General features: G+C 37.9%; 1 protein-coding gene across 3 annotated transcripts in view; it reads right to left on the bottom strand.

Moving 5' to 3' along the window:
- The window catches only part of MYO1D (myosin ID), a 389,795-nt gene that overhangs the window by 158,182 nt on the left and 217,142 nt on the right, over nucleotides 1–14,471 (bottom strand). For all 3 annotated transcript variants that reach the window (XM_077165206.1, XM_077165205.1, XM_077165207.1), the window contains exons 18-19: nucleotides 11,983–12,127; nucleotides 11,391–11,495 (exon numbers count right to left, since the gene is read on the bottom strand). In XM_077165206.1, coding sequence (XP_077021321.1) covers nucleotides 11,391–11,495; nucleotides 11,983–12,127 — 250 coding nt within the window. The remainder of the gene's footprint in view (nucleotides 1–11,390; nucleotides 11,496–11,982; nucleotides 12,128–14,471) is intronic.

Here is a 14,471-nt window from a genome sequence, read left to right as displayed (position 1 = left end):
ATCTAAGTGATAGCCCTGGGTGGAAGTAAGTTCTAGCTTTAAACCTCCTTTCAGAGGTGGGATGGAGACTCATATGATTCCTTGTTGAAAGTGGTACCTTTGCTCTGGCATTCACCTTATGTGGGGCATTTTTGTTCCCAAGTTTTACAGCAGCACAAATTCCGAGCCACCTCTGCAGCTTTAGCCCCATTTGCTATTTTGCTTTTGTGTCATCTCTGGTCCATGGAAATATTTTTCCTCCCAGCAAGGCTATATATTTTGAATTTACTCTTTTTATGCTTTACATTACTGATATTTTGAAATCATTTTTAGGCACCACTACATTTCATATTATCGATAAGTATTTGAATTAGAGAGGGAGGACTTCAAAGCTTGAACCTTGTCATGGTCAGCTTCATGTGTCAACTCGGCCAGACGGTGGTAACTGTTTGTCTGGTTGGGCAAGTACTGGCCTGTCTGTTGCAATGAGGACATTTCATAGAATTAGATCATGATCATGTCAGCTGCATCCACAGCTGATTCCATTTGTAATCAGCCAGGGGGCGTGTCTTCTGCAATGAGTGATGCTCAGTCTAATCACTGGAAGCCTTTTAAGGAGGATTCAGAAGAGACAGGCTCTCTTCCTGCGTCAGCCAGTGAGTCTCTCCTGTGGAGTTCGTCCACACCCTCCATCGGGATCGTCGGCTTCACAGCCTGCTCTGCGGATTTTGGATTCTGCATTCCCACGGTCACATGAGACACTTTTATAAATTTTATATTTGCTGTTGATTCTGTTTCTCTAGAGAACCCTAACTAATACAAACCTCAACTACTGAATGGACCAAAAGAGCCCCACAAGAAGAAACTGATGAAGAAATCAATGATTTTTCCAAGTTCACAGAATTAACAGTAGCAGCATGTGTCAAGAGCACTAGGTCTCCTGACACTAAATTCAGGTGTCCCTCCATCACACCACATCCTCCTCCTGTTACAGTCTTCTCGCTCTTCTATCTCTTTCTGGTGCAGTAAAATGATAAATGCTGACAATTTTTCTCCTACCAGAATATCCCTTTTTAAACATCCCCGAAGGTAAACCCAAATCTGGGCCTCAATTGTCTTGAAATTAAACTAAAAATAAAAAATCTTTTTAAATAATTCCAGTTTTCAAGTTTATAGGATTTCTGATTCTTAATGATCCTTCTCAAAATAAAAAAAAATTTTTTTAAGTATCAATTAATCATTTAACTGCTCTTTTTGGAAATCTACAGATTTTATCTCTTAATAAAATCATCCTTTAGTAAATCCCAAATCCCAGGTATCTATTGTCTATTAATACATTATGTTTTTAATCATAAAAGCAATATATGCTGATAGTAAAAAGTCAAATAATTCCACAGGTAACTTTTATTATGCTAATCATAGAGTTTTAGTTATCTTTAAAAATTTTTCTATATAAAACAAAATACATTTTCATATAAGATGGCAGAATATGCATGTAACGTAGAAAGAGGGAATTCATAAAATGCATACTATTCTTCAACTTGTTTTATAATTAAAACTACATAATTTTTTGTACATTTTTAACAGTTTTATTTTTTTACATGGAATAGTTTATTTTTCTAGTGTCATTTATATATTAATCATGATGCAGGTTTATAACCTAATTTTTTTTTTTATTTTAACATTTGCTCCCCCTATTATTTATTTTTATTCCATATGTTCTACTCGTCTTTTGACAAGGTAGATAAAAGAAGCATCAGACACAAGGTTTTCACAATCACACAGTCACACTGTGAAAGCTGTATCATTATACAATCATCTTCAAGAAACATGGCTACTGGAACACAAGCTCTACATTTTCAGGCAGTTCCCTCCAGCCTCTCCATTACATCTTGAATAACAAGGTGATATCTACTTAATGCGTAAGAATAACCTCCAGGATAACCTCTCGACTCTGTTTGGAATCTCTCAGCCATTGACATTTTGTCTCATTTCACTCTTCCCCCTTTTGGTCGAGAAGGTTTTCTCAATCCCTGGATGCTGAGACTCAGCTCATTCTAGGGTTTTCCTCAATCCCTTGATGATGAGCCTCAGCTCATTCTAGGATTTCTGTCCACGTTGCCAGGAAGATCCACACCCCTGGGAGTCATGTACCACGTTGATGGGGGAGAGTAGTGAGTTTGCCTGTTGTGTTGGCTGAGAGAGGCCACATCTGAGCAACAAAAGAGGCTCTCTTGGGGGTGACTCTTAGACCTAATTTTAAGTAGGCTTGACCTATCCTTTGTGGGGTTAAGTTTCATATGAACAAACCCCAAGACTGGGGGCTCAGCCTATAGCTTTGGTTGTCCACACTGTTTGTGAGAATATCAAGAATTCAACTTGGGGAAGTTGAATTTTCCCCCGTTCTCACCATTCAAAGTGCAAGTATTTGGACTTTGCAAATATTTTTTTATTCACTGTTCAAATCACTCTGGGATATATCGGGGCATCACTCTGGACAAACCAACAAAATCTCATGTCCTACTCAAGGTTCCATGTACTTATGGTGTTCAATTAAGCTGTCTACATAAGTTATATTAGGAAATGCACTAGTCAAAATATAAATTTTGTACCAAATAAACATTTTTTGCTTTAGTCTCACACGTAAGTTGAAATTTTAAAATATTAATTATCATCTATTTTCAGCACCCTGCAGTAATGACATTCCTTTGTTCTTCCTCATGCAAAAACATTTTTAAAATTTAACAGCTTTATTGAGGTATAGTGGACATACCAAAAATTGCAACTATCTAAAGTGTACATTTTGATAAGTTTTCACATAAGTAATGTTTGTGAAATAATCAGTACAATCAGGATGGTGAACATATCCATCACCACCAAAAGATTCCTCATGCTTCTCTCTAACCATTCCTTCTGCCCACCCCCTCCTTTACAGGCAACCACTGAGTGCTTTCTTCACTATATATTATGTTGGCATTTTCTAGCACTATATAGAAATAGAATTACATGGGATGTAACCACCTTTTTTTTTCATCTTGCTTCTTTCACTGAGCTTAATAATTTAGAGACTTATCCATTTTGTTGCTTGTATTAGTAGATCATTCCTTTTTATTGCCACATAGTATTCTAGTGTATGAATGTTTGGGTTCTTTCCCATTTTTTGGCTATTACAAATAAAGCTGCTATGGACTTCATGGGTAAGTGTTTGTATGGACAAATGTTTTCTTTTTTCTTGGAAAAATTCCTAGGACTAGAATTGTAGGACAACATAGTAGGTGTGGGTATAATTTAAGAAACTGCCAAACTGTTTTCCAAAGTTGTATCACCTGACATTCCCACCAGCAAATATATTAGATTTCCAGTTCCTTCACAACATCACCAACAATTGCAATGGTCTGTCTTTAATTTTAGCCATTATAATAGGTATATAGTAGTATTTTGTGGTTTTAATTTGAATTACCTAGTTATAATGATATCAATACACTTTCATGTGCCTATTTTTAATTTACCAGGAAAATAATGACCCACATATCCTCCTTCAGACAAGCAAATATATTCATAGCATATAACTTCATTTTTCCTCATCTCCAAATCTCACTGTTCTTCTCATCTTTTCCACACTATATTCTTTCTGCTATTTTTTTTTTTAAATTTTTAAAACATTTTTTATTGTGAAATATAACATATATTCAAAAAAGCAATAAATTTTGAAGTACATTGTAAAGAGTATTTCAGAGTTTGGTACCAGTTACAGTTCCATGATTTCAGGTTTTTTATTCTAGCTGCTCCAAGACACTGGAGACTAAAATAAATATCAATATAATGATTCAGCAGTCATACTCACTTGTTAAGTCCCATCTTCTCTGTTATAAATCCTCCTTCTCCTTTTATTCTATGCCCAATCTTTAGGGGTATTCTGGCTATGCCTATTCTAGCGATTTCATTTTGGAAAGGGGTGTCAACAATATGGTATAGGGAGACAGAACTAGTTGATGTTCTGGAGGGGCTGGCCCCTCTGAGTTTCAGGGCTTATCTGGCATAGGAACCATCTGGAGGTTGTAGGTTTCTAGACGGTAATCTTAGTGTGGGAAACTTTTGTAGACTCTCAGATAGCGCCCTCGGTATTTGTTAGGGTTAAGAGGAACAGTGTTGGCAATTAGCACTATCTAACTGAAGCTTGCCAAAGAGTAGTCTCCAGAATAGCCTCTTGACTTTTTTTGAACTCTCTTAGCCACAGACACCTCATTCTTTTGTATCTAGTATGATTTTTTTCTTATCATTTACAAACTTCATTTTATACTTATTGAAAATCTAGTTGAGACTTAAAATTTCTTTTCTTTATTAGAGACGAAGTGGGTTTATACAACAAACATGAATAAAATACAGGATTCCTATATACCACCCCAGCACCACCAACACTTACATTGGTGTGGAACATTTGTTACAACTGATGATGGTACATTTTTATAATTGTATTTTTAATTAAAGTCCATGGTTTGATTTAGGGTTCACTTTTGTGTAGTGTAGTTAAATGGATTTTTAAAAATTTATTCTGTTACTATATATCCAACATAACATTTCCCCTTTTAATCATGTTCAGATATATATATATATATATATCAGTGCTGTTAATTGAATTTACAATGTTCTGCTACCATTACCACCAATCATTACCATCATGTCCAAATAGGAACACTGTACCTTTTTTTAAAATATTTTATTATTTTTTTTTTTTACCATTTTGTATAAGGATATTCTTTTTTTTTTTCACTTTTTTTTATTAATTAAAAAAAGAATTAACAAAACAATTAGAAATCATTCCAATCTACATGTACAATCAGTAATTCTTAATAACATCACATAGTTGCATATTCATCATTTCTTAGTACATTTGCATCGATTTAGAAAAAGAAATAAAAAGACAACAGAATAAGAATTAAAACAATAATAGAAAGAAAAAAAACAAAAAAAACAAAAACAAAAAACCTATACCTCACATGCAGCTTCATTCAGTGTTTTAACATAATTGCATTACAATTGGGTAGTATTGTGCTGTCCATTTCTGAGTTTTTATATCCAGTCCCGTTGTACAGTCTGTATCCCTTCATCTCCAATTATCCCTTCTCTTTTTTTTTTTTTTTTAATTAACGGAAAAAAAGAAATTAACCCAACATTTAGAGATCATACCATTCTACACATGCAATCATTAATTCTTAACATCATCACATAGATGCATGATCATCATTTCTTAGTACATTTGCATTGGTTTAGAAGAACTAGCAACATAACCGAAAAAGATATAGAATGTTAATATAGAGAAAAAAATAAAAGTAATAATAGTAAAATCAAAACAAAACAAAACAAAACAAAACAAAAACCTATAGCTCAGATGCAGCTTCATTCAGTGTTTTAACATGATTACTTTACAATTAGGTATTATTGTGCTGTCCATTTTTGAGTTTTTGTATCTAGTCCTGTTGCACAGTCTGTATCCCTTCAGCTTCAATTACCCATTGTCTTACCCTGTTTCTAACTCCTGCTGAACTCTGTTACCAATGACATATTTCAAGTTTATTCTCGAATGTCCGTTCACATCAGTGGGACCATACAGTATTTGTCCTTTAGTTTTTGGCTGGATTCACTCAGCATAATATTCTCTAGGTCCATCCATGTTATTACATGGTTCATAAGTTTATCTTGTCTTAAAGCTGCATAATATTCCATCGTATGTATATATCACAGTTTGTTTAGCCACTCTTCTGTAGATGGAGATTTTGGCTGTTTCCATCTCTTTGCAATTGTAAATAATGCTGCTATAAACATTGGTGTGCAAATGTCCGTTTGTGTCTTTGCCCTTAAGTCCTTTGAGTAGATACCTAGCAATGGTATTGCTGGGTCGTATGGCAATTCTATATTCAGCTTTTTGAGGAACCGCCAAACTGCCTTCCACAGTGGTTGCACCCTTTGACATTCCCACCAACAGTGGATAAGTGTGCCTCTTTCTCCGCATCCTCTCCAGCACTTGTCATTTTCTGTTTTGTTGATAATGGCCATTCTGGTGGGTGTGAGATGATATCTCATTGTGGTTTTGATTTGCATTTCTCTAATGGCCAGGGACATTGAGCATCTCTTCATGTGCCTCTTGGCCATCCGTATTTCCTCTTCTGAGAGGTGTCTGTTCAAGTCTTTTTCCCATTTTGTAATTGGGTTGGCTGTCTTTTTGTTGTTGAGATGAACAATCTCTTTATAAATTCTGGATACTAGACCTTTATCTGATATATCATTTCCAAATATTGTCTCCCATTGTGAAGGCTGTCTTTCTACTTTCTTGATGAAGTTCTTTGATGCACAAAAGTGTTTAATTTTGAGGAGTTCCCATTTATTTATTTCCTTCTTCAGTGCTCTTGCTTTAGGTTTAAGGTCCATAAAACCGCCTCCAGTTGTAAGATCCATAAGATATCTCCAAACATTTTCCTCTAACTGTTTTATGGTCTTAGACCTAATGTTTAGATCTTTGATCCATTTTGAGTTAACTTTTGTATAGGGTGTGAGAGATGGGTCTTCTTTCATTCTTTTGCATATGGATATCCAGTTCTCTAGGCACCATTTATTGAAGAGACTGCTCTGTCCCAGGTGAGTTGGCTTGACTGCCTTATCAAAGATCAAATGTCCATAGATGAGAGGGTCTATATCTGAGCACTCTATTCGATTCCATTGGTCGATATATCTATCTTTATGCCAATACCATGCTGTTTTGACCACTGTGGCTTCATAATATGCCTTAAAGTCAGGCAGCGCGAGACCTCCAGCTTCGTTTTTTTTTCCTCAAGATGTTTTTAGCAATTCGGGGCACCCTGCCCTTCCAGATAAATTTGTTTATTGGTTTTTCTATTTCTGAAAAATAAGTTCTTGGGATTTTGATTGGTATTGCATTGAATCTGTAAATCAATTTAGGTAGGATTGACATCTTAACTATATTTAGTCTTCCAATCCATGAACACGGTATGCCCTTCCATCTATTTAGGTCTTCTGTGATTTCTTTTAGCAGTTTTTTGTAGTTTTCTTTATATAGGTTTTTTGTCTCTTTAGTTAAATTTATTCCTAGGTATTTTATTCTTTTAGTTGCAATTGTAAATGGGATTCGTTTCTTGATTTCCCCCTCAGCTTGTTCATTACTAGTGTATAGAAATGCTACAGATTTTTGAATGTTGATCTTGTAACCTGCTACTTTGCTCTACTCATTTATTAGCTCTAGTAGTTTTGTTGTGGATTTTTCCGGGTTTTCGACGTATAGTATCATATCGTCTGCAAACAGTGATAGTTTTACTTCTTCCTTTCCAATTTTGATGCCTTGTATTTCTTTTTCTTGTCTAATTGCTCTGGCTAGAACCTCCAACACAATGTTGAATAATAGTGGTGAGAGTGGACATCCTTGTCTTGTTCCTGATCTTAGGGGGAAAGTTTTCAATTTTTCCCCATTGAGGATGATATTAGCTGTGGGTTTTTCATATATTCCCTCTATCATTTTAAGGAAGTTCCCTTGTATTCCTATCTTTTGAAGTGTTTTCAACAGGAAAGGATGTTGAATCTTGTCGAATGCCTTCTCTGCATCAATTGAGATGATCATGTGATTTTTCTGCTTTGATTTGTTGATATGGTGTATTACATTAATTGATTTTCTTATGTTGAACCATCCTTGCATACCTGGGATGAATCCTACTTGGTCATGATGTATAATTCTTTTAATGTGTTGTTGGATACGATTTGCTAGAATTTTATTGAGGATTTTTGCATCTGTATTCATTAGAGAGATTGGTCTGTAGTTTTCTTTTTTTGTAATATCTTTGCCTGGTTTTGGTATGAGGGTGATGTTGGCTTCATAGAATGAATTAGGTAGTTTTCCCTCCACTTCGATTTTTTTGAAGAGTTTGAAGAGAATTGGTACTAATTCTTTCTGGAACGTTTGGTAGAATTCACATGTGAAGCCATCTGGTCCTGGACTTTTCTTTTTAGGAAGCTTTTGAATGACTAATTCAATTTCTTTACTTGTGATTGGTTTGTTGAGGTCATCTATGTCTTCTTGAGTCAAAGTTGGTTGTTCATGTCTTTCCAGGAACCCGTCCATTTCCTCTAAATTGTTGTATTTATTAGCGTAAAGTTGTTCATAGTATCCTGTTATTACCTCCTTTATTTCTGTGAGGTCAGTAGTTATGTCTCCTCTTCCATTTTTGATCTTATTTATTTGCATCCTCTCTCTTCTTCTTTTTGTCAATCTTGCTAAGGGCCCATCAATCTTATTGATTTTCTCATAGAACCAACTTCTGGCCTTATTGATTTTCTCTATTGTTTTCATGTTTTCAATTTCATTTATTTGTGCTCTGATCTTTGTTATTTCTTTCCTTTTGCTTGCTTTGGGGTTAGCTTGCTGTTCTTTCTCCAGTTCTACCAAATGGATAGTTAATTCCTGAATTTTTGCCTTTTCTTCTTTTCTGATATAGGCATTTAGAGCAATAAATTTCCCTCTTAGCACTGCCTTTGCTGCGTCCCATAAGTTTTGATATGTTGTGTTTTCATTTTCATTCGCCTCGAGGTATTTGCTAATTTCTCTTGCAATTTCTTCTTTGACCCAGTCGTTGTTTAGGAGTGTGTTGTTGAGCCTCCACATATTTGTGAATTTTCTGGCACTCTGCCTATTATTGATTTCCAACATCATTCCTTTATGGTCCGAGAAAGTGTTGTGTAAGATTTCAATCTTTTTAAATTTGTTGAGACTTGCTTTGTGACCCAGCATATGGTCTATCTTTGAGAATGATCCATGAGCACTTGAGAAAAAGGTGTATCCTGCTGTTGTGGGATGTAATGTCCTATAAATGTCTATTAAGTCTAGTTCATTTATAGTAATATTCAGATTCTCTATTTCTTTGTTGATCCTCTGTCTAGATGTTCTGTCCCTTGATGAGAGTGGTGAGTTGAAGTCTCCAACTATTATGGTATATGAGTCTATTTCCCTTTTCAGTGTTTGCAGTATATTCCTCACGTATTTTGGGGCATTCTGATTCGGTGCGTAAATATTTATGATTGTTATGTCTTCTTGTTTAATTGTTCCTTTTATTAGTATATAGTGTCCTTCTTTGTCTCTTTTAACTTCTTTACATTTGAAGTCTAATTTGTTGGATATTAGTATAGCCACTCCTGCTCTTTTCTGGTTGTTATTTGCATGAAATATCTTTTCCCAACCTTTCACTTTCAACCTATGTTTATCTTTGGGTCTAAGATGTGTTTCCTGTAGACAGCATATAGAAGGATCCTGTTTTTTAATCCATTCTGCCAATCTATGTCTTTTGATTGGGGAATTCAGTCCATTGACATTTAGTGTTATTACTGTTTGGATAATATTTTCCTCTAACATTTTGCCTTTTGTATTATATATATCATACCTGATTTTCCTTCTTTCTACACTCTTTTCCATATCTCTCTCTTCTGTCTTTTTGTATCTGACTCTAGTGCTCCCTTTAGTATTTCTTGCAGAGCTGGTCTCTTGGTCACAAATTCTTTCAGTGACTTTTTGTCTGAGAATGTTTTAATTTCTCCCTCATTTTTGAAGGATAATTTTGCTGGATATAGGAGTCTTGGTTGGCAGTTTTTCTCTTTTAGTATTTTAAATATATCATCCCACTGTCTTCTAGCTTCCATGGTTTCTGCTGAGAAATCTACACAAAGTCTTATTGGGTTTCCCTTGTATGTAATGGATTGTTTTTCTCTTGCTGCTTTCAAGATCTTCTCTTTCTCTTTGACCTCTGACATTCTAACTAGTAAGTGTCTTGGAGAACGCCTATTTGGGTCTAATCTCTTTGGGGTGCGCTGCACTTCTTGGATCTGTAATTTTAGGTCTTTCATAAGAGTTGGGAAATTTTCAGTGATAATTTCTTCCATTAGTTTTTCTCCTCCTTTTCCCTTCTCTTCTCCTTCTGGGACACCCACAACACGTATATTTGTGCGGTTCATATTGTCCTTGAGTTCCCTGATACCCTGTTCAAATTTTTCCATTCTTTTCCCTATAGTTTCTGTTTCTTTTTGGAATTCAGATGTTCCATCCTCCAAATCACTAATTCTATCTTCTGTCTCTTTAAATCTATCATTGTAGCTATCCATTATTTTTTCTATGTTTGCTACTTTATCCTTCACTTCCATAAGTTCTGCGATTTGTTTTTTCAGTTTTTCTATTTCTTCTTTATGTTCAGCCCATGTCCTCTTCATGTCCTCCCTCAATTTATCGATTTCATTTTTGAAGAGGTTTTCCATTTCTGTTCGTATATTCAGCATTAGTTGTCTCAGCTCTTGTGTCTCATTTGAGCTATTGGTTTGTTCCTTTGACTGGGCCATATTCTCAATCTTTTGAGCGTGGACAGTTATCTTCTGCTGCTGGCGTCTGGGCATTTATTCAGATTTCTCTTGGTGTTGGACCCAGCAAGGTTGTAATATTTTTCTGTGAAATCTCTGGGTTCTGTTTTTCTTATCCTGCCCAGTAGGTGGCGCTCGTGGCACACGTTTGTCTGCGGGTCCCACCAGTAAAAGGTGCTGTGGGACCTTAAACTTTGGAAAACTCTCGCCGTCCTGGGGGTTCGCTAGCCGAAGCGGCTTGAGCCGGCCCGGGGTCCGAACGCAGGGAGGGTTGCTGGTCGCCGCAGCCAGGGAAAGAGCCTGTCCGAATTTCCTAGTCGGCCCTGGGCAACACGCGTGGCGGGAGGGCGCCAGCAGCAGCGGCCCGCCCGAGAGAGTGCACGTTCCCCGGGAGTCACGGGGTCACCGTTCTCCGCGGCCTGGGGGTTTCCGATCCAATTCTCTCAGTTGGTCCGGGGGCTGCGCGTGGTGTGGGCGCCAGTCGCCTTGGTTTCAGGGGACCAGCTCTCCAATTCTCCCAGCCGGCCCGGGAAGGGGGAAGGGAGTAACTCCGGCCGCTTGCCACCCCGCCCGGTAAGGCCCGCGCGCCTCGGCGATCTCACCCGAGCTGCTTCTCTCAGCCAGCCAGCCGTTCCAGGATGGGGTACGCTGTCTTTTTTATCTCTGTTGTGGCTTTGGGCGCTTTCTGTATCATTTCTACTCCCCTAGTAGGTGTCCTGGAGAAGAAACTAAGATCCGCGCGTCTTACTAAGCCGCCATCTTCCAGGAAGTCTCTTCTTTCTGCTATTTTAAAAAGAAATGGCTCCCCCCAAAATTCACTTCCTTTAAGAAGGCTTTTTAACCTAACTCTAACCCTTCAGCCTTTCTAATAATGTCTCATTACAGGGAGGACAGCTCACTGATAATGTAGCCAGTTTTGCATCTACTGCAATGCTTTATTGCAAGTGTTACTGAGTTTCCCCTGAATTTGTATTTTCTTTCCAGGGTGGTTTGTTTCGTGTTTGCCTTACCTTGCGGACATGACAGGAAAAGAGGACGTTCATGTATTTGTCCTTCCGTTTCAGTTCATTAGCAACAGGGACAAAAGTGCCTGAGGTCTGAGGTGTATCAGGCTTCTGAAAGAAAAAGGAAAAATGATAAAATGAATATGCTTGGTATTTTACATGAAAAAGCAACCTTTTGATATACTGCTTTATAACTATATTCATAGAGTTTGATACATGTACTTTTCATCTCTCCATCCCAGATGGTACTATAACACCAAAAATCCTACATTTTAAAAAAATAGGGAATGGGGGAGAGGATGAAATGTGGCCTTAGGAATAATTCACATAAAAGTGGTAATTAAAATGTTCCTTTTATGCAAGGGACAGTTTAAGCAGGCAAGGGTCAGCTCATGGGGTGTACTTATTACATACAGATACAACACAGAGAACCCTTTTAGGGAAAGAGATGTTGAGGAAAAAATCAAATATACACTCAGAAGCAATAAATCCTTTTCATTTAGTTTTATTTACGGAAATTCTTTAGTTTCTGAAGGTTTTGTTTTTTTCTTTCTACAAATTCACAGGGGCTGACTCTACTCTGTTCCCCTGGACTTACCGAAGCAAGATAGTTGCCTTCCCAGGCCCTCTGGAGCCCGAGGTCAGCCCTCTGACCCTTCAACATTTCCATGGCTGCAACTTTTGCCCTGACCTGGGGCAGGTCTGCAGTGGGTATGCTCTTGATGAGCTGAGATGCTCTCCATCTAAAAGTATAAATACACAGAATGGATTAGACATTAGATTCCCATTCATTCTTTTTTTCTTTTTTTAACATTTGTTCCCCCTATTATTTATTTTTATTCCACATATTTTACTCATCTGTTGACAAGGTAGATAAAAGGAGCATCAGACACAAGGTTTTCACAATCACACAGTCACATCGTGAAAGCTATATCATTGTTCAATCATCATCAAGAAACATGGCTACTGGAACACAGTTTTACATTTTCAGGCAGTTCCCTCCAGCTTCTCCACTACATCTTGAATAACAAGATGATATCTACCTGAAGCATAAGAATAACCTCCAGGATAACCTCCCGATTGTGCTTGGAATCTCTCAGCCATTGACACTTTGTCTCATTTTCCTCTTCCCCCTTTTGGTTGAGAAGGTTTTCTCAATCCCTTGATGCTAAGTCTCAGCTCATTCTAAGGTTTTTCTCAATCCCTTGATGCTGAGTCTCTGCTCATTCCAAGATCTCTGTCCCATGTTGCCAGGAAGGTCCACACCCCTGGGAGTCATGTCCCACGTAGAGAGGGGTAGAGTGGTGAGACTGCTTGTTGTGCTGGCTGGAGAGAGGGGCCACATCTGAGCAACAAAAGAGGCTCTCTTGGGGGTGACTGTTAGGCCTAAATTTTAAGTAGACTTGACCTATCCTTTGGCGGGGTTAAGTTTCATATGAACAAACCCCAAGACTGGGGTCTCTGCCTATAGCTTTGGTTGTCCACACTGTTTGTGAGAATATCAAGCATTCAACTTGGGGAAGTCGAATTTTTCCCCGTTCTCACCACTCCCCGAAGGGGGCTTTGCAGGTACTTTTCCACTCACTGATCGAATCACTCTGGGATTCATCGGGGTATCATTCTGGACAAACCAACAAAATTTCATGTCCTACCCCATTCATTCTTGACAACACCTGAAGCTGCCATGAAGTAGAAGTAAAACAAAGTCCTTGCATACCTACTCTAAAATAAAGTAAAAGATCTCCCAAATATACACAGAGCTTATTAAAATACACATAGTTTTATATGGTTAGATTTTTTTTTGTAAATTGTGCTTTGTTGTTTGTTGGTTGTGTGATTTGAAAACAACTAGAACTTGGTGACGCATGGACTTTGATAATATTTTAAATTAGGGCACAGAAACTTTGGATCCATCATTCGCTTATTCAACGAATGTTTTCTGAGCACCTAATAAACCCCAAGTACTGTTCCATGCAGTGAGCAAAATGAAGGTCTTTTCTGTTTGGAGCTTATGTTCCAGAGGAGAGATGACAATAAACAAGTAAATGAGCAGTTATACAGTATGTACAATGGTGACAAGTGCCATGGAGGAAAATAAGGCAAGGAAAGATGGACAAGTAGTACAAAAGAGGGAAGGAATAGGAAGTGGGTGTTATTTATATTGGGTGGTCTTGGAAGGCACCACTGACCAGGGGATATACAAGCAGAGACCTAGAGAAAGTTAACGAGTCAGTCATGTGGACATTTGCAAAAGAGTGTTCCAGGAGAGAACACAGCAAGGGTAAGGGCCCTAAGCTGTAAGCTTGTTAGAGGACCAGCAAGGAGTTCTGTGAAACTGAAACAGAATAAGCACAAGGGAGAGTAGCAGGAAGAAGAGGTCAGAGGGCAAGCCAGGGCCAGAATCCATGGAGCCATGCAGGCCATTATTAGAACTTTGGCCTTTACTCTAAATGAGATGAAAAGCTCCTGGAAGGTTCTGAACAATGAAGGGGCATGATCTGACATGTTTTAAAAGGCTCATTTTGGTTGCTGAGTGAAGAATAGGCTGAAATGATGCTGGGCTGGCTGGACACAGAGAGACACACTGGGCAGCTATTTCTGTAATGCACATGGTAGAGGATGATGGCTTGTACCAGGGAAGGAGAGGTGTGGTGTGGTGGGCATATGTGTTGGTTTTAGATGTGTTTTGAAAGAAGAGCCAATAGGATTTGCTGATGGATTAGATGCGGGAGCGAGAGTATACGAGGGGATTTAGGAAAGACTCCAAGACCTTTGGGGTTAAGCAATTAGAAGCATAAATGAAAATAACCTCTGCCTGATTGAGAAAAACAGACATAAGTTCTTGTATGTTCCTAGCAGCCTCCTAGCCCTATCTAATACTTACGCCCTCCCTCTTTTCTGCCGCAGGAGCTTGGAGCAGGGATGTTAGGTCAGATGAGATAATTAAGGTCAGTGGCTCTTAAACTGCTCCTATAAAACAGTGGAGTAAGATTCAACTCTCAAAATTGAAAGTGCTGATTTTTCACAATTCATATACACAAAAGTTAAGAGAGAATTTTCTCATTTGAGATTTTCCTGAGATGTAGT

The sequence above is a fragment of the Tamandua tetradactyla genome, chromosome 6 (assembly GCF_023851605.1).
Source record: "Tamandua tetradactyla isolate mTamTet1 chromosome 6, mTamTet1.pri, whole genome shotgun sequence".
Lineage (NCBI taxonomy): Eukaryota > Metazoa > Chordata > Mammalia > Pilosa > Myrmecophagidae > Tamandua > Tamandua tetradactyla.
This window is presented reverse-complemented; position numbering and strand designations above follow the sequence as displayed.